The sequence below is a fragment of the Crocodylus porosus genome, unplaced genomic scaffold, assembly GCF_001723895.1.
Source record: "Crocodylus porosus isolate Cpor-Errol unplaced genomic scaffold, CroPor_comp1, whole genome shotgun sequence".
NCBI lineage: Eukaryota > Metazoa > Chordata > Crocodylia > Crocodylidae > Crocodylus > Crocodylus porosus.
Genome location: NW_017728906.1, coordinates 95,654,859 through 95,675,291, shown reverse-complemented (window position 1 = coordinate 95,675,291; position 20,433 = coordinate 95,654,859). Strand labels below are relative to the sequence as shown.

Sequence of the window (20,433 nt, the reverse complement as noted above, 5' to 3'; positions counted from 1 at the left end):
CAAGAGTAAATTGGATGCTTATCTTGCTGGGATCCTATGACCCCAGCTGACTTCCTGCCCTTTGGGCAGGGGGCTGGACTCGATGATCTCCCAAGGTCCCTTCCAGCCCTGATGTCTGTGAAATCTATGATGCATGCTAATTAGCACATGTTGACGATTACATCTGGCAAGTGTATAGGTGCCACAGATTTCAAGAACTAAGTTGCTAAATAGCACTAACCAGCTACACTTGCAAGTGGGCAGTTCGTTAAGAATTATAGTTCAAGACTAAAGAGCAGTAACTCCAAAATGGATAGTTTTTCTACTCTGTTCATTAGTTAATATTATATAAAAATACAAAAACCTCACTTACTGAATAAGATTTAAAAAAAAAATGTGTAAAAGCATTCCTATTAGATGCTACTCTGATTGATATGAATAGGACTATTTTTATTTCCTCTAAGCTTTAGCTCGTCTAAAATTAGTCATTATTATGAAACCATCAGATGTACATAAAGCAATCTTGCAACCTTTACTCCGGTTGTTTCATATACAGTATAACTTCATAAACCCGTCATGCTTGGGACCGAGCACCTGCTGGAAATTTGAAAATTTCGGATGTTTGAAAGTGGCGCAGCAGCCGGTTGCAGAGCGGGGAGGGAGATAGCGGCAGCTGGTCCCAGAGCAGTAGCTGCATGCAGAGGTGCGGCATGGGGTGGTGGATGGCAGTGGCAGCTGCTGCATGCAAGCTTCCCCTTCTGCATCCCGGAGGACGGGGGAGGGAGCGGCAGCTAGTCCCATTGTGGTAGGGAAAGTGCTGGAATTTAGATAATTCTGGATTTTTGATATCCAGATTTATGAGGTTATACTGTATTTTACTTAAGTTTTCCAAAAAGGTTTACACCTTGTAACATGTTCTCACTTGAACATGTCCTTCACGTGTTCTTCTTGTAGCAAAACTACAGTCAAGCAAATAAGGTAACATTGTACTATTGTGTCATTAAACAGCTTAAGACTTACTATAGTCTACACATGGGAGACCCTTTTTGTATATGACCTCATTTTGGTTGTTTGACTCTAAATAAATTTCTTTGAACAACATCCAAGGAAGTCACAACAAGGCCTGTTCTCAACTGGTTTGAAAATGAGGCCCCAACCCAATAATTACTGTTAAGTACTACGATATTTTAGAAGTATAAAATTTACTTTTTTATGGAGTAGTTCCAGCTATATAGTGCATTACAAAGATTTCTTTTTAAGAGTGCTAACTTAAGATACTTAAACTAATGGGATGAAATGTAAACAGTGAATTATATGCTTTCATTTTAGCATTGAGAATTCAAGTCTAACAATTAGAAATGTTCTTGCCATAGCAATGGCATTTCAACTAAATAAATTACTTGCTGTGAAAGTCTACAAGGGATCAGGGGGAGAAGGGACATTCTGTCTCTTGTCAACTTTCTGCCTTCCTACTTTATAAAGTAGGCACAGAGAAATGTACACGAGAGATGAACATAACTGAATGAGTGAACTCTCTATAGGAAGCTAAAAGCCTGAAGAACTGGGGAAGGAAGGGCATGCCTGTTTTTGGCATGTCTGCAGCGGGCATGCCTGTTTTTGTATCTCCAACTGGGCAGAATGCTTGTATGTGCATTGAAGCCTACCATTCAGCAAAGTAGTTAAGCCATTGGGCACTGAGATGGATTGCTGAATCTGGGCCACAAGTTCTAGGATCTATTTAGCAGAAAAGAAAAATAACTTTTAATTTGATTTTTGGAATTTTTGTTTTGAAAATTTTTTCAACATTTTAAGCCTTTTAAGCTACTTGTCAATTATCAGTAAAATGGACACTTCCATGGAAAAGCCAGTGTGCAATCTGTCATTTTGCTTCACCAAAAAAAGGTTCACTTCCTTTGCTGGAGAGTTGAGAAACCCAACTTCTTTTACAGAGTCCAAGTCAAAACACTGTTCACTACACTATGCCAATACTATAAAAGACTGTTAATGTGTTGCTCCATGTTTGACTTGGGCTTCTCTTATCAGTAGCTGATTGTTATGCAATTTGGACTCTTCCTGACCATAAAAACTGGGTTCGTTCAGAGCAAATCATGCTCTAGTAAGCACTGCAGGGTGTGCAGATATGCATCCAGCTGTACGTGCAAAAGTGACTCAGAACACCAGCAATTAAGTCAAGAGAGAAGAAATGTGCACTTAATCTTACAGTCAAAATGATCTGCAAGGATCCTGATTTTCTCCAATTTAAAAAAAAAAATCCAATTGTCAGCTTAAAAAAAAAAGTTATCCCAAATCCACATTTTTCCCTGATTAAAATTAAACACCACTATATATCTCTCTATATATATTAGTGGTGTTTCATTTAAATCATGGAAAAATGTGATATGGGGTTCCTTTTTTTTAAGCCAAAAACTGGGGATTTTTTAAAATCAGAGAAAACCATTCCTGATAATCAGTTATACTAGTTAATTCACAGCACTCCATCACTTCATACTTTAATGCTTCCCTATTTTTTCCCCAATAGCGTAAAATAGCGCTGAGATATCTGTACTAAAAGGAGACTTTTTTGTTTTGTTTGTACTCAATTATTAGCATGGTAAGTGTTGAATTCTGCACTTTTGCCAGGAGCAATGATGCTGCTGAGAGAGAAGAATTACACATGTGCACATACGCAATCCTACACCTCTTCTTTGCCCTTTTCTTCCTAATTTTTTTCTACTTTGAATATTAACTTTTATTTTCATCATAAACTCTTGTAGTGTTATGCACTACCAGCACTAACATAACATTACAAGTACTATGTGTTTGGAGGCATTACAATACTACTGTTGATACTACTACACCAGTTTACTGTTGATATCTGTACTGCAAGAGTTATTACAAATAGGAAAGACAAGGCAAAAAAGATACTTCAAGAAGCTGAATATTTCAACGAAACAAATTACAGATATTCCAGAACCTCATTGTTGCTGGATACACAAAACAATGTGGCTGCTAAACATATCTGAGGAAGTCTAGGAAGAAGCTACATGCCTTTCTGTCCAACACTGCCCAATGCACAATGGTCCAAGCTTATCTGGCCTTCAGAATAGACTGCTGCCACATGTTATACCCAAGGATGAAAAATCCCATCTTAATGCTTCCACTGACCTAGGAAGCAATAACCCACTTATTTAAACACCTTCATCTCTTCTGATGACCCCCAGAGAAGTGTACAGTTTAATATACTGCCTCTTTCCAGTCCCAGGTCAAATTGGAAAAAAAAAAAAAAAAGTTGGTAGTAATTTTTGAGATCCTACAAGAAATGCTGTCATTCTCTCCAGTCTCTTCTATTTCTATTTTATCTTTTACTGTTGATTCTTACTCATCTCAACCCCTGCTCTTATTTGCGAAATACTCAGATACGAGACATCTCTACTATAAAAACACAACCAAAAAGAAAGAGGAACACAAGTGCACGGGGCCCAGTTATGCTGAGGAGGTTAAGAGTCAGATAGAAATCAAATAATACCTAGAGTACTGGTTCCGAAAAGATATCAGTTAAGCATAAGGAAAATGATTTTTAGAGCAGGTAATGGAACAAACTGCAAGAGAAAGGTTTAAACTCAGCTTCATGGTGAACTAACTCACTTGATATTCATCCAACAGAGATAAGGGGAAACCATACTGAGATAAGAAAATAGAAATAGAAATAAGCTTGTAACCTAGAAGATTCTAGGTAAGTGTTAAGGCTCCAGTCTAGGTGCTGCAAAAACTAAGCTACCATTTAAGCTAGCCCTGGTCCTTTTATGGAACAGCTGGAAACTTAGGAGTTGCAAAGGTGAGTACTTAGAAGAAAAACTGCATTAAGTCACTCAAAAGTCGCCATTCTAACTGTAAATTAAGAAGTATAGAGGTGGGAGTCCTTTGGAAATCCTTAAAGTTCTTTGCAATCCTCAACTATGAAGACCAGAATGTAACATGTGGGGTAAAAATAATGCATAACATGCTTGTAAATCCAGAGAAAGACAGGAAGCAGCAGGATCACACTGCAAAGAATAATTAGAAACTCAAATTTAACTGTAATTTTTCTACTGAAATAGACTGTTAATCACCTGCTGGTTATCTGCTATGAAATGCTCACAACGCTGCCACTACAATGCTCTTCAGTGCCACAATTAATTGGTTAGCTCATAACTAACTTTGCTTTTCCCTTCTTTAAAAAAGAAAAACAAGTTGCAGAAAATAAAAAAAGCCCAAATTGCATACAGCTATTTATTGCAGGAAATCATGATCTTTGTATTCTGTTATGCAGCAGATAAAATACAAATGTAGCATAACAAAACAATCCAGTAGTGTCACTCACTTCAGCAGCTATTTTCCAGAGGATTTTTTCAGCACTTTCTTGTCTAGACACAGTTTAGCAAGAGGTGCTTGATCATTATATAGATGAACAGAATACTGATTGCATTGGTAATGAAACACAGAAAGGCACAGTTTACTGCTTTCAGTGACAGTCCTGTCAAAAAGTTCTTAAATCCTACAGAAGGTGTCCCCACTGATTTTGCCCTAGGCACAGAACAGCATTTACAAAACTTAAGTGTTGGGTGACGCTGTAGCTGTGATGGTCCAGGAAAAATACAAGCAGCACAGATTTTTGTGGGTGATATCCCTCCCAACAATACATTTGGTCCAATAACAGAGATCACCCAAAAAATCCTTGAATATTCAACTTCGCGTCATTTTTTCAAACCAATTATTCTGACCACTGCATACATCTGATCCCTGAAAATACGCTGCAGAAGGTAGCAATTTAGTAGCTTTTTACCAAGTACAAGTGCTGGGATCTCTCCAGTTTCTGCCACAAACGAACATCCAGCCATATACAGGGAAAACTGGTTTTGACCACTATCAGAACTAGAACAAACTGAAGAAGTAGAACAAGTGTTGCCCTCTATGTGCCGCCCGCACCTCAACTTCAATTGCAACATCTGTTGTAAGCCATGACAAGATCAGCAGTAAGTGCTTTAAAAACAAAAAAACCCCCAAACCAATAACCCCCCAGCCCCCCCAAAAAACCGCCATGCATGGGACTATCAGAAATACAGATTGCTTCAGACTCCCATTTGCCTCCAAACTAGTTACATTACAGCATCGACCAAAAGCGTGCTTGGCACCCGATATATGGGAAGAGAGAACCCGGGTCACAGACTCAAAGCGGAGGTGAAGCGTCCCACTGAGCGTGGTAGCAAGGGGCCCATCACATACTTGAAACACAACACATCTCCTAGACTGGGGACAAGCCAGCCTGCTGCGTGCGTGCCACAAGTGAAGCTGGCAGCCCTCCACGTGGCAGGCTGTGGACAAGGGCTACAGTAGGGAACAGAGTAGCGGAGAGGGCAGGGGAGCACCGAGCATACAGCAAGTTGGAGAGGAAGCAGCGGTGGGCCTGGTAGGCGGCACCGCGCAGGGAGCTGCAAGCGGAGCAGCAGATAGGCCAGGGGAAAGAGGGGCACTGGGGAAAGGCCCCAAAGGTCGCCCCCCAGTTAAGCTACATCCCAGCCTGTAACCTCCGCCCTGTCCCAGCAGCCCTGCGCAGGGCCGGGGCAGTAGCGGTGCGGAGCGCCCCGCGCCCCCGGGCGGACCTGCGGTGTCCCAGACGGAGATGTGATATGGCCCCCACTGCTTGAGGTAGAAGGCGCCGCCCACGGTGCTGAGCGTGTCCTGGAAGCGCCGCTCCATGTAGCGGTGCAGCAGCGACGTTTTGCCCACGTTCATGTCCCCCAGCAGCACCACCTTCCCGTCCGGCTTCTTCATGCTGCGCTGCCCCCGGGCAGAGCCGCTCAGCCCCGCGCCGCCATCGCCCGTGCCCCGCGGGCGCTGCAAGTTTGCAGGCGCCAGGCTGCGCCGCCGCAGCCGCGGGAGGACGGAAGAGGAAGCGGCCGGGCCGCAGGAGGGAGCCAGCCCCGCCGCCGGCCCCAGCTCCTCCCCCGCCCGGCCGCCTCGGCTCTCGGGGGAAAGCTGGTCTCTTCTATTAGACCGGCGAAAACAGCTGGACAAAATCGTTCGTTCCCGGCTTTCAGGTACGAGCACCCCTTTGTCAGCGGCTGTGCCGGAAAGTTTGCAAAGAAGTAGTTTGCCGACTCTTTTAATCAAAGGGACCGGATTCACCCCCAGACCCTTGTCTGCAAAATGTACCGCGGTTTTCCAGGTAGCTAATTGACGCGGCACATGCAAAACCCTCGTCACGCTCAGGGAGTCTTCGCTAACTTGTGAGTGGGTTGTTAGTACTTGCTTATGGCTGCTTGCCTCAAAAGAAAGACGGTTTTCGACGTGGATGACCCAGTTCTCGCTCACTGGGGACTTAGTGTGAGGAACAGAAAATCAAGACGACGACACCTTAGTAATATGTTTCCAGTTTTCAGCAAATTATTATTTGCTGAAAAGTAATCATTTGCTGAATACTAGTTTTTCAGCAAATGCAATCATTTTGAGCTCCCAATACAATATGTTCATATTTCAGAGCTGGCAATGCCTGAGGGCTTCCAAGGCAAATCCCAGGCCAGGCAAGGGTGCGCTTACCTTGCTTTTCCGGGACAGGAGTTGAGGAGAGCTCAGGGCTTGAGACCAGGGACATGCAGGGCTGAGGGGCTTAGCAAGAAAGGGTGACCCCTGCTGGGCTGAAGACACTGAGGGAGGCAGGGCCCTGTAGAGAAAAGGGGGCAGGATGGAAAGCAGGTATAAGATTTGCATTGGAAATTAAGGTTCCCTGTAGGGCAGTCTTCATTTTTAACCATTCCTAGTGCAGCCTTGACTCTCTTGAGCCTCTTCTGGCAGCACAGGACAGTGGCTGCCCAGGTTCCCCCACTTTAGCTGGGCCAGGTTAGGTAGGGTGTTAGGGCTGCATTGTGTCAAGGTTGAGCAGTAGATTTATGTAGAGGTTAGATTATGGGTTTGTACAGGGTGGTTTAGATAGGGATGAGCCTGCCTGCTTATGCAGGGGGTCGGACTCGATGATCTATTGAGGTCCCTTCCGACCCTAGCATCTATGAATCTATGAATCTATGCCTCAGGCAGGGGCCCGGACTAGATGACCTCTACTGCAGTGGCTCTCAACCTTTTTTGTACCAGGATCTATTTGTAAACATTGATGGCCAGTCCTGACCTGGTGCCCCTCACACCCAGCCCACTTCTGCCCAGCCCCTCAGTATGTGCGGTGGGGGGAGGGACAAGCAGCCCCTTGCAGGGGAGTCCATTTTTAAAGTATGTTGATCCATTTTTAAAGTTTATTTGCAACCCTTTCCTATATTCTTGCGACCTACTTTTGGCTCATGACCCATGGGTTGAGAAACACTGCTCTAAAGGTCGCTTCCAGCCCTACATCTCTATGCTATGACTCTTTTTATTATTTTGTTTATGTGCTTTGTATCGCGTATCAGACAACAAGGCCCTAATTCCTGCTGAGGTTGCTAAATTCTATTACAGCAGTAGAAATCTTGGGTCATCTTGGGTATGAACCAGTAAAACAGTGATTTACTCCAACCAAGAATCTCTTCAAGTCTTTCCAAGTACTTCATGTACAATTACCTCAGGCAATAGTAAACAGAGGCGAGAGTGCACAGCCTCCAAAAAGAATTAACCTATTTTGAAATCTCCTTCCTGTTCCCACAATTGAAAAACTTTGCTTACCATTCATGCTCTTAATTAAGGGGCTAGATCAGGCAAATTGGGAATCAGGCTGGTATTGTCCATAGCTTTTGGTCCATTTTTACTGTGAAAACTAAGGAAACCTAAAATTTTCTCAGAGGACTAGTGTATGTCAGTTTAAAGCAAGTCTTTCACCTGACTGAAGGTGTTACATTTTTGTGTTACTCCTAGACTGAAAGTGTCTAGATTTGCTGCTTGGAGAACACAGTTCTTTAGACAGACCTCAGCTGGGTCTAACACACTTTTTAGCACCATTTCAGCCAATGGAGCTTGTGGCAGAAGGCCACCTCTATTTCTCCCCAAAAATTCTGCTCTGTGACAGTTTGGTTAGGATGGGCCCAGCAGGGGATACACGCCTTAAAGATAGCTCTTTAGGTAACTGAGCTGGATACATTCCTGAGGGAGTGGGGGAACCTGCTCCCTCTGCCTACCTGACTGGTATCACATACCTGGGTGATGTGCTTGCTTCCTGGTGGGCTAGAGTCTGCCCAGCAACTAGTGATGTATTTCATATTGGTTGGCTGACAGCCAACAGGTGCTGGCCTCCATTGGACCAGGTAAATGAGGTCACAAGGGCTATATAAGTCAAGGACTGCCCAGGAGGAAGGGGTGACAGCCATGAGAACAGCTCTTCTCTCTCTCTGAGCCTAACCATCTGAAACTTGCTTTCTCTCTCAAAACTCATGATCAATGAACTGCTTGCCTCCAGAGGGAATCCCCACCTGCCTCTGGATGATACTTGTGAGTAAGCTACCTGAGATCTAATGAGATATATAGCTTGCAGTAATTCAGATGCGGGACCAAAGGCTACCCAGCCAGGGGAGTTTGCTCTATGGGAGTTCTCTGATATTGCTCTACCCTGTACCCTACTCTAACCCTACCCTTTGTAACCAATAAAGTTCTCCTTTGTACCTAGTGTGAGAGAATTATTGGGAGTGGTTCTAGATTATGCCTTGGGGTCCCCTTGGTTCGGCTGACTAATGGAGATCACTACTTGTGCTTCTAACTGAGGGAAGCATCCCAAGTTCTTGAAGTGAATCAAGTACCCTCGAGGGCTACTAGACCTGTTTCCCAGGGTGCACAGAGCCAGAATCAAGCCCAGCCCTGGGTGATGGCAGTGGAACCCCCAAGCTAGTGGGTGTGCTCCAGGAAGGGGGTTGGCCAAACGTGAGGCACCCCCAGGGAGGCACTCAGAGCCTAGAAGGTGGTCAGGTCCAGTGAGGTGGGTAGCTTGATGCAGGAGCACCCCCTACTGGCCCGCCACAGAGCTACCTATATTAAGCTGAGGATCTGGTGTATCATTTTGGTATGATTAATCTCTCCATCCCTGTTTTCTTACAAGGAAAGCATGGCAAGGCCATTGGCTACAAAAATTGTACTGATGATGGAGGAAGGGGTGCAGTGGGAGGGCAGTCAAGGGATCTTGCTACAAATCTGGTGGTATGAGGTAGAGCCTTGCTCTGGATGCATGGCAAAGGCTGTCTTCCCCACCCTCCACCTGCCAGCCGTAAATGAGTGCCTGGGCCTTCAAGCTAATCAAGTCATAAGTAACTGGATACACTGCCAGACCCTTCACTATCTTGTATACTGTTGGCTACAGTAATTACTATACCATGTTAGCTGATGTGCCATCTAGGTGTCAGCCAGAACTTTGAGCAAGGAATGGATTAGTATGACTACACCATGACAAATGAATCAGCTGTTCCGAAAGGCAGCCTGTGTATTTCTTAGTACATGAGAGAACCAATGTAAACAAGGTGTAGGCTGAGAATTTGAATTCTTTGTTAGGATTATGTGGTTTCATTCTGTCTTTTCAAAAGACAAAGGGTCCATTTACAGTAAGAAATGACTCGCTACTGACCTGTTGTTAATGGTGGGACTCCCCTTGACCACAGCTCAACTGCTAATGTGTGGATGTGACAAAACTATTTCCTACATTAATAGAGAGGCATCATTAATAGTTGGTAGAACATGATCTCAACCTAACACTTTCCATAATGGTACTCCAAATTTGATTCATACAAATGAATAATTTTCACCATACTGGTAGGTCATAACCAGTGTCAGCAATGATCATTTTCCTGATGTAGATGAGAACATGCAGCCTAGATACAAAAGCCAGATCCACAGGTGATGAAATCCCCACAGAGCAAGTCTGGCAAGATTTGGGGATTTCCTGAAAATGATATCAACAAATTGTTGTGATGGTGAATGGTTTCTGTAAGTCACCTCTTATCAGCTGTCTTCAAATACTTCTTATGCATCATGCCAACCATTACCTTGTACCAAGAATTTGCCATAGTATATTACCCAATATCCAGTTCAGCTAGAGCCTATAGCTAGAAACTATAGCTTTACAGGCTCTGTTTCAGCCAGTGGTGCAAGATTTTAGATTATTTTGCACCCTCTGGCCAATACTGCCATTTCAAGCCAGCTTCCCTCCTACATGATTACTGGCCATAAAGCATTAAGATTAGGGTTGGGAAGGACTGTGTAGTAGCGTAATTGAAGGGAAACAACAGCCCAGGCACCCTCTTTGTAGGGAGGGTGCCACAACATTAACAACTACTGCAGCAGCAGTTGACCCTACTGCAGTCAGTCTGGCAGGAGCCAGCTCTACCATACATACGAACTTGCCCAGCTATGCCCCTGGGGTTTTGAATTAAAATATTTGTAACAGCTCTTTGTGAGAACCCATGAAAGCAGAGGTAACAGGTAACTGTGTAGAAGAGGAAGGTCTTATGAGAACAGTTATGTATACCAGCATCCCTCAGGTAACCCAAAGATTCAATACTGCAGACTGCTAAGAACATAATTCTCACTGACTGCAGAAGATGAGGTTCATTATCCACCTTATGCTTTTACCCAACACTGATGCATGTCCATCAAATACTATCTGATGTTATGTGACAAAATAAGGAAATCAAGGACAAGATTTATGTCTGGCAGTCTAAAATACAAATTGCAGAAGCCAGAATCTCTGACCCAGAAAATCACCATAACAGAGAGAACTCTCCCTGGTGAAAAATAAAGTATAAATTCATCTCTGATAAGGTTGAAGATCTGGAAAATAGGCACCAGAGGGATAATTTACCCTCCCTGGGGCTCAGGGATGGGGTTGAAGAAGACAACTGTATAAAATTAATCCAGAAATTCATTAAAACCAAACTAAATTTTTCTCCTCATCCAACCGTCCAGAAACAGAATGTGCACAGAGGGCTTTAAGGCAAAGACCACAGAAAGTGACCTTCCCAGAGCTATCAAAATAAAATTTCTCAAATACCAACAAAAATAATTTTTTAGAGAAGACAGAAAACTGAAGAAAAGTTGAAGGAGAAAACATTATGACCTTTCTAGACTTAAGTGCAGAAACACTTATAAAAAGAGAGAGTTGAATCTTCCAGAGAGACCTTGACTATGCTGAATTTCATAGACGTTAAGGCTGGAAGGGACCTCGGAAGGTCATCGAGTCCAGCCCCCTGCCCCAGGGGCAGGAAGTCAATTTAAAAGCTTCTGGTTTTGTACCAATCATTGGTGCTGGCTTTTAGATTTCAAGGAAGATGCAGGATGTTCAATGATTAAAAAAAGATGAAGGAACAAGGAAATATCTAGAACTTTAATCTCCCGTGGAGGAGTCCAGTTCATGAAGCAGAATGAGGTTGAAATGGATGTGGCTGCTTCAGGTAAACTGGAAGAAATGGGTGTGGAGCAATACAATCAATTTGTTACTGTAGTCTGTGTAGGCAAAATCGAAGCTGTAAAAAATTAACCAGACCTAATTTGGAAAGCTGAAGGAGAAGTGAAGGTAACTGCATGTTTACCCAAGATAAACCTGTCTCTGGATGGCCTATCCCAATTGTTAAGTTGTTTGTGGGGGAGGAACACTAGTTTTAGGTATAGCAAATCTACATTAAAAAAGATCCAGTTGGGAGTGGCAGGAAACACTTTGCATGTTATGATTAGCTGAGGTGAAGAAGGAGCTGATCATTCTGGCTCAAAAAGCCTGAGGCTGAATCGATTCAATCTAAGCAGCTTCCTCTCAGCTGCATAGGTTGAATCGATAACCAACTGAACCATTGCTCAGTTTTCAATTGGGAAAGGCAGGGGGAGGCCTGCACAGATCCAGGCCAGTAGGCAGGGGGTGCTAGTGCACATCTCCCAGCCTTCTGGCCATTGCCAGCTCTGCCAAGTGTCCCCAAACCCCTGCTGTCCCCCCACAGGGGGTTAAGGAGCCCCTGTCCAGGTGATGGCCCACCTTGGGGAAGCCACCCCCTTAGGGGTTTCTCCCAGCCTGGGGTCCGCAGCCCAGGCAGCCCTAGGGAGCCAGGGGGATTCACCTCCTCTCTGTTCCCAGCTGCTGATTGCTTCAGTAGCTACCACAGGAAGGAAGGAAAAGAAGTCCCCCAGGTGGGGTGCCTGCCCATGCAGCATGGGGGTACTGGTGAGCCCCTGCCTTGGGGGGCTTCCCCCTACCCCAGCCCAGAGCAGCCCCAGGGAGCAGAGGGGAATTTTTCCCCTCCCCAACTCCAATCTCTTGCCTTAATTGCTGTGAGTCTCGGGGATAGCTCAGGCAGAGGAGGGAATCCCTCTGGTCCCCTGCATTAGTTTTTCTTCAGACTCACAGCACTGGAGGCAAAACTGTCTGTGGAGGAGCAGGAGAATTTCACTCTGCTCCTTGAATCTGCCTGAAACTCACAGGGGCCATTCTGGAGGTGAAGAGTCCCCTCAGCTCCCTGGGGCTGCCTCTGGGCTGGGGGCCCTGGGCTGGAGTGGGGGGAAGCCCCTACAAGGCAGGGACTCCCCAGTGGCCCCAAGCTGGGCTGCATGGACAGGCAGCCAGCCTGGAGGACTTCTCCCTCCCTTCTGTGGCAGCTGCTAAAGTATCCACCAAGTGAGAAAGAGGAGAGGGCTGACAGGGTCTGAAAAGCCTGCACCACAGGGGCTTTCCTTCCCCACATGTGCTGTGTAGACCCTGGCTAGGTGGAGCTGGGGCCATAGGCAATGCATACAGGGCACACGGGGGGGCATGTGCCCCCCCCTGAGTTTGGTTGCCACTGGCCTAGGAGTGGGGGGCAATGGCTGGTGCCCCACTGAGAATGTGGGGGTGCCAAGAGAAGCACCAGCAGCACTTCTGGGTTTGCTGTCAACATTTCTGATCGGCTGCTGGGGGACCCTCTCCCACCCCTGGTCAGCGATCGGCTGCTGGTGCCCCTCCAGGAACAGGAGACACTAGTCACCCATGGTTGGGGCTCTGCCTCCCATCCTGTCCCTATGGGATGACGGACGTAGGCAGGAAGCAGACTAAGGAGCAGAAAGTGAGGCAGTCCCTGCTCCACTAGAGTAGGCAGCATAGCTCAGGGCTGCAAGGCATCCTGGGATGCTGGTGGACTGTGAGTTAACTTGAACCAGGAAGGGATCTGGGACAGGATTCCATAAACCAATTTGACCTAAATCAGTTAAATCTGATACTACACCCAACCAGGCTTATTTTATAGTTTCATAGTTAGTAAGGCTGGAAGGGACCTGAGCAGATCATCAAGTCCAACCTCCTGCCTTGGCAGGAAAGAGTACTGGGGTCAAATGACCCCAGCAAGGTGTTTGTCTAGCCTTGTCTTAAAGACCCCCAGGTATGGGTCATTTTGGCTAGAGACAGACATTACACAAACTGGTTTAAGTGATCAGAAGTTGGTTTAAACCTGTAACAGAACAGATGTTCAGTTCACATAAACCAGTTTGAAAATGGCTGAAACCGGCTTGAGATAAACCTGGCTGAATGTAGTATCAGACTTAACTGATTTGGCTCAAACCAGTTTATGCAATGTCTGTCCCAGACCCCTTGCTGGTTTAAGATAAACAAGATACCCCCAGCATCTGGGCATGCTCTCTGGCTGGGTGGGGCTCGCTGTTCTACAGCAGGGCTGGTCCATCCCCTCTGCTACCTAGCTGGAACTCCAGAGACTGCGGAGTGCTTTCACCCTCTCCTCACCGTTCCCTGCTAAGCAGGAATTTTTCCCTTCTCTCTGCCTTGCTGATGAGGTGTCTGTGTATTAGCTAACAGACCACATGCTGGCTACAGCCTGTGCTGAATCAACAGGCAGAATCAACAAGTAGCTAATAATGTCCCTCTGTTGTTTTCTTAATTGGGTGATAAACACTGTTATCAATTCATAGATTCATAGACATTAGGGCTGGAAGGGACCTACACAGCTGGCCAGTGCGGAGTACTCCTCCTTTGGGGTGGATCCAGCCTCCCATCCTTTATAGGTCTTTCTTTTTAGACACAGGAGGTCCACTAGTTCCCTGCAGAGCCAGGGGAGCTGCTGTGCCCTTTTGCTGCCTTTCCTCCGAGATGGGATAGACATTACTTGAGCTTGCAGGATCGCTTCCTTGAAGAGCAACCACTCTTCCTGAACTCCCCTCCCCTTTGGGTCGTGGTCCCTTACAGCCTCACCAACAGGCCTCCTGAGCTTGTCAAAGTCAGCTTGCCTGAAGTCGAGACTTCTGCTTTGCTGACTGAGTTGCCAGCTTTACGACAGATGATGAAGATAATCAGCCCATGGTCACTGTCTCCCAGCTTCCCTTCGATCATTAGGTCACTGATTAATTCATCCCCTGTTGCCAGTACCAGGTTGAGCAGCCCTTTGCCTCTCATCCATCCATAAGCTTCTTGAGTCAGATACAGGTCATCCATGCACATGAGGAAGCTTTGTGACCATTTGGATGTGGCCAAGTGCACTTCCCGCAAGCTGTCAGGGTAGTTGAAATCTCCCATGGCAACCATGCACTGGGAGCATGCAGCCACAGCGAATTCCAGGTCAAGCTCTTGATTCTTGCTAGGAGGTCTGTAGTAGACCCCCACTATTGTGGCCCCCGTGCCTTGTTCGCCATGAATTTTGACCCAGAGAGTCTTCAGTCATCCCCCTGGGTGCCAATGTCAGCTTGCCCCTTTTTTCCACATGATCTCTCCTGTACAAGGTATAGCCATCTATACCTGTGGCCTAGTCATAGGTGGAATCCCACAAGGTCTCTGTTATCCCTATGAGATCGTAATCCTTTTTGTTTAGCAGGACGACCAGTTCCTCCTGTTCATTCCTCAAGCTCCTGGCATTGGTGTACAGGCAAGTGTCTCATTGGGGGCCCTTGCCTTCCCTACAGATCGCTCTGGGGCTAGGGTAGGGGTGGGTTCCCTTGAGTGCCTTAGCCTGCTGGGTTTACAAAAGCTGCCCAGTGGGCTTGCAGTGGGAGTACTCCCCCCATCCCCCAGTGGGCTCAGTTTAAAGCCCAGTTGAGCAGGCCAGCCAGTGTGGCTGAGAAGAGCCTCCTCCCCAGCGGAATGAGGTGGAAGCCATCTCTTCCCAGCGGCCCACTGCCTCCCTCACCAAAGACCAGCCTGTGATCATGGAAGCCAAAGCCTTCACAATGACATCAGCACCACAGTCTCTGGTTGACTACCTCGACCTGTCTCTCCCTCCTCAGCCCATGACCCACAACTAGGAGGAGTGAGGAAAAGGCCACCTGTGTCCCCAACCCCCTAAACTCCTGCTCCCAGAGCCCTGTAGTCTCTCATAACCCAGCTGGGATTGCTCCAAGCCACATCGTTCATGTCATTCCCTGCTGGGCTAGTCAGAGCTCCTGCTGGATCCTGGCCATGCCCCCCTCAGCTCCATGCTGTGAAAGGAAGGGAGGGCTGGTCTAGCACCCCCAATCTGAGTCACTGCAGGCATGTGCCTGCATTTCTGGGATGTCTGTCCGGTTACAAAACTAATTTAGCCTAACCAGGTTAGACTAACCTGCAATTCAGGCTCAGGCTTTTTGAATGTCTGTCCCTAGCCTTTGAAAGCAGTTTGTATGCATTGAACTTCTGTTCTGTTACAGGTTTAAACCAGTTTCTGATCATTTAAACTGGATTATGTGTAATTTCTGTCCCTAGCCAAGGCCTAAGAGTGGAACAAATCAATGATGATACTTTTGAATTTGTTTCAAAATATGTGCAAACAGGTTTCTGTTGTTTGTTTTTGTTTGACTTCAGTGTAACTTCTATTACTATGTAATAACTCAAAAGATATGCCTTATAAAGTTTTTCTTATATTGAGGGTGTTTTATTTTGTTGGGAATCTTCAAAGTTGGGGGGGGTTCTTTTTGGTATGTGTTTTGTGTGCACGGGCACCTGTGTCAGGGTGTATTCTGGAGGTGGTTTCCAAGCAAAAAGTGCTTATGAGAGAGAAGAGAGGAAAGAGAAGAGAGACAGGAAGAGAGGACTCACTTGAAAATATTTATCTAAAAATATTTTTTATGATAAAGTTACAGATTCTCTCTTCCCATTCATCCTGGGAATAGAGCTATACATCCTGGCACTTTTTCCTGGTCTTCTCTAAGTGCCACCTGTATTGTTCTGAATAGATTGCTTGTAGTGCTGTGAAGATATTGGCACCTTTAAAAAAATCTGGCAACAAGTATTTAAAGAAAAAACAAACATATTGCTGCCAAAAAAAAATTCAAAAGCTTATCCGTAATAATTTAACAGTCAATTTAATAAGAGAATCGGAGCAAAGCCAAATGAGGTACATGGCACAATCATTTTGCAATAAAAACATTTATTGTGATTCAAAGAATGTAAGATTGAATAATATGTAACAGGTGTCAGTATATACAGCTAAGAAGCTTATTGGCACAATCAAACCAAGTAAAATATTTTTTTCTTTATCTGTGATTGAAAAGACACCTCATCCTAGGCATGTCCTTTTTGCCACCTGATTGCCATGCTACAACTATCTAATAACACAAAAAGACTGTAAAAGGAACTTCCCCTTGAAGTTGTAAGTCTATTTAAAAATGAACAGATAGCATAAGACAACTCTATCCTCCTCCTGAGTAAAACCTAATGGACAGTTCCTTTGAGAGAAGTCATCAAAATATTTATGCTGATGGTCACAGCTTGTACCCCCAAAATGCCTTTTGTTGTATTGTTTCATACATACGTTTTCTTATTCTTTTTGATTAACACAACCAAATAATGTTAAAGAAGTATTGAGGGAAAAAGAGAATGTGTGAACATAATGGCTACACATGAGTTGCACATAAATTTTATTTTCTTTTTTCAGGTGTTTTCTTGGTCCCTTGAAATATGGGGTTGCAGACAACGTTTTATTATTATAGGGGTACTCAAAGCACTGTACTTTCAGTATGGATCTTACATTTATATATAGCATCTTTTATCTGCATTATGGCAACCTGAAGTGATAAAAAAAAAATTAGATCAACTTTAAAAAAAAATCACACATTTAAGTAAAATAAATATTTGGGTTTCTTCGTATTTGCCATCTAGTTTCAGAATCTCAATCTTTAGGTGACACCTCTAACACATTTTCAAGCTTTCTTAACCATAATTAAGAACAAATGTTTCCATTTTTATTTTAAAAAAATGAACATTTACACAGTTGCTTCATTTCAGGAGTTGGGCTTTGAAAACGCAATGAAAATATTGTGAAAATTAGCAATACTGCATCTGGAAGACTTCCAAAGCACTGCAGAACTTCACTATCAAATCTCCAATATGTAAGTCAATACACCAGTTGTTTCCAAAAGTATCCTTCTAAGTATCCTGTCCCTCTCTGGATAGCAGTTGACATTTAAGCCAATAGTGCATGTCCACAATTCTCCTCTACCATTTCTCCTGGACTGTCCTAATGCATTTCGGAGTATTAACGTTAGAATACCAGTTGGCTTCCTCTGGTTTTCAATAGGCTTTGAATAAACCAAAGCTCTTCCTGTACTAGTAAAAAAAACTGTTAGCCACAGCTATGCTTACTGAAAACTGCTAAGTTTAATACCCAGTTTGGGACTGTACTGTGTCCCAGGAATCCATCATCATGGACCTGTTGAAAAAAGATTTTTCTAAATTAGAATACATACATGCACAAATCCATAAACCACTAAACAGAAGTATTCTCACTTACCAACCCCCAAATAGCCATAATTATTATAATGCTGTCACAGCACACTCTGAAAAGCCATAAAGTTTAAGCAAACCTGACCCATTCAACACATGGCCACCATAATCTAGATATACAAGCATCATGCAGGACCTCCCCTCTGCATAAAACCTTACAGACTAACAGAGTTTCTGCAGCTAAAAAACAAGAGTTAATCCTTGTTCTTCTTTTGAGTTTGTTCTGCAGTTCTGTTGTCAGTTATGTACTGGTTTTTTTCCTACAGGGCTTTTGCCTCATTCAGTGCAGATAATGGATGATCCTCATTAAATTAAAGTATGAACTACTTCACAGTGTAGCCTACAGTCTGATTTCTCTGAATACTTGGCATTGTATAGCATATCATGTGTTACATGAGTTAATGTGTACAGAGCAGAGCCTCCCTGACCTCAATAGCAGTTTTGAGTGCTCCACAGGTCTGCAAAATAGACCCTAGGTGTCTCATCCGGGTGCCCAGAAGATGAGTATGAGTAATAGTGTCCACCTGCAAAAACATTAGATTACATGACAGTGAGCATCACAGAGGGCAGAGGCAGAAGTAGGGATAGATTTACGCTCTTTTTTGGGTATCATTTATTTAGTGCCTTCATCACAGTCTTTGCATCTACTGTGATAAATGAGGCAGGGTCTCAGTCATAGAACTGTAGAAAATTAGGGTTGGAAGGGACCTCAGGAGATCATCTAAGCCAACCCCCTGCAGAACTCTGATTTGTTCCCAGAGGACCTTCTATTCGATATGTTGAAGGAGGTTCTGAGAATAAAATAGTAAGTGTTCATGTAATTGAAGACTGTATCATAAAAGCAACTTACATTATGGTACTTCCTAACATTTAAGTGTTTTACAGCTTCAGAATGACTATCAAGGGGAGATTTTTATACATTGTTTCCTAGAGTTTTTCAAAAACTTAAAAATTGGGAGGGGGGGAGGAGGGAAATCATCCCTTAACCAGAGTAACCCTTTACTTCACAGAAGTTAGTAGCAGGGCTGGGAATCTTTAGTGTAATTGGTAGCAGCAGCAGGTCCACATTCTAGTATGTGGACAGGCCCCTGGAGAGGGATGGAAACATGCAGTTCGCCAGTAGCTTTACAGTTTCGGTGTATGGTATATGGCACTTATACATACTCCCCTACTGCAACCATCACTTGGAGATTTTCCTGTCAAAAACTCTTTCAAAATCAGTGTTTACTTCAATGCTTCAATCAGGTCTCAGGGCTCTAAACTGTAGCTTCCCTTCTTTCAGCTGGGAAAATTCCTGTGAAAGCAGTCTTATTCATGTTGTTCCTTATGAGCCAAAAAAGGGTCACTGCTGAATGATACAGATTAATGTGAGGAGCAGGACAGAGTCCAGTTAGGAATTAATCTTTGGCATATTCCTAAGAATGTCACTAGACTGGCCATATCTGAAGCCATCCTAGAGGAAAGGAAAAATCCTATGTGATACTCTATTGTCATTCCTTCGGAGAATCGGTGTCTATTTTTGCAAGATGTGATATCTGTGCTTATGTGGTCCCTGATTTACAACCCTGTAAATGCCAGGCACTTATTTGCCTTTTCAGTACAAAGATAACCTTAGAATCTTCAAAATATAAACTGGTCAGTGTGACTTAGAGCTTGGGACAGTGGTATGTTTCCATTTGTGAGTCACACTACAGCCACTCAGAGCTTGCCTTGTGAAAGTACAAATTTTAATGGTCTCTGAAGGACATGCAGAATGCTTCTGGAGAGGCAGACTTGACTTAGTGGGGTGTGCAACAGTCTTTCTTTCAACTGTGTGTACAAGGAGGTGCAACTGATTTTTCTGGTGGGAGACATTTCTCCTCTAAGCATGACTGAAATAATGCAAATATAAGAAGGTTTGGCAAGGCTTTGGAGGAGGTTCAAACTAGTAGGCTTAGCCATCAGATGAGAACACATTTTCAGGTTCTGCTGTAGACTCGTTTCTAAAGCAAAATTAAAAAAAACACGACAGTGGCATTAGTGTTTTCTATTACAAGAATTTTACTTCATACATGGGTGTATCTACACATGCATTAACATGCTTTAGTGAGTGCACATTAAATCTAGTCCCTCCAAGCATTTATACACATGCTCCAGGAGTGGGACGATGCTTTAATTAGAGCAGCTCTTGGAGCTAATTAAAACACCTAGAGCATCTTATGTATCAGCATCCTGGTGGTCCAAAATAATGATGGGCATGTTTTATCTATAGTTCGTCAAACAAACTTCAGATAAAGTGCCCCCGCCGCCATTTTGAAGAATGAGGACACTAAAACATAAGACCTCGGAGGCTCCTGGAGTGCAGTAATTGCCATGCTCCAGCAGACTCAATTAATCAAGTCTGCTCTGGTATGCTGGAATTACAGGTCTGAGCAAGTCAGAGCAGCTTCCCTGCTCGTGTATAGACCCCCTTCATTGTGAGGTAATGTGCATTAGCCTACCTTAATGTGCACTAACTAAAGAGCATGGTTTTTAAGTGATACTTTAATGTACATTAAAATAAGCTAATGTGCATTAAAGCACACATGTAGACATGCCATGTACAGAATCTTTGTTCCCCCTGAAATGTAGAAGAGAAATTCCTATTTACTGTCTATATTGAAAAAAGAGAACTAGAATGAAACACAAATAGATTACAATAAACAGCAGAGGTATTTCAGTTTTGGATCAATGAGGACAGAAATCAGTAGGGTATTCCTTTTAATTGTAAGAAAAATATATTAGGCAGAGAAAAACAATATCTAGGTGCACTTAGAAATCACTTA

General features: G+C 44.1%; 1 protein-coding gene across 2 annotated transcripts in view; it reads right to left on the bottom strand.

The window, feature by feature from the left end:
- RAB20 (RAB20, member RAS oncogene family) overlaps nt 1-6,635 on the bottom strand; it is a 48,349-nt gene extending 41,714 nt beyond the window's left edge. The window contains exon 1 of one of the 2 annotated variants that reach the window (XM_019529664.1): nt 6,556-6,635. In XM_019529664.1, the coding sequence (XP_019385209.1) occupies nt 6,556-6,610 (55 nt within the window). In that variant the 5' untranslated portion in view covers nt 6,611-6,635. Of the gene's footprint in view, nt 1-5,618; nt 5,912-6,555 lie in introns of those variants that run through there. The other variant, XM_019529663.1, reaches the window with a different exon arrangement.
- Nucleotides 6,636-20,433: the final 13,798 nt, after the last annotated feature.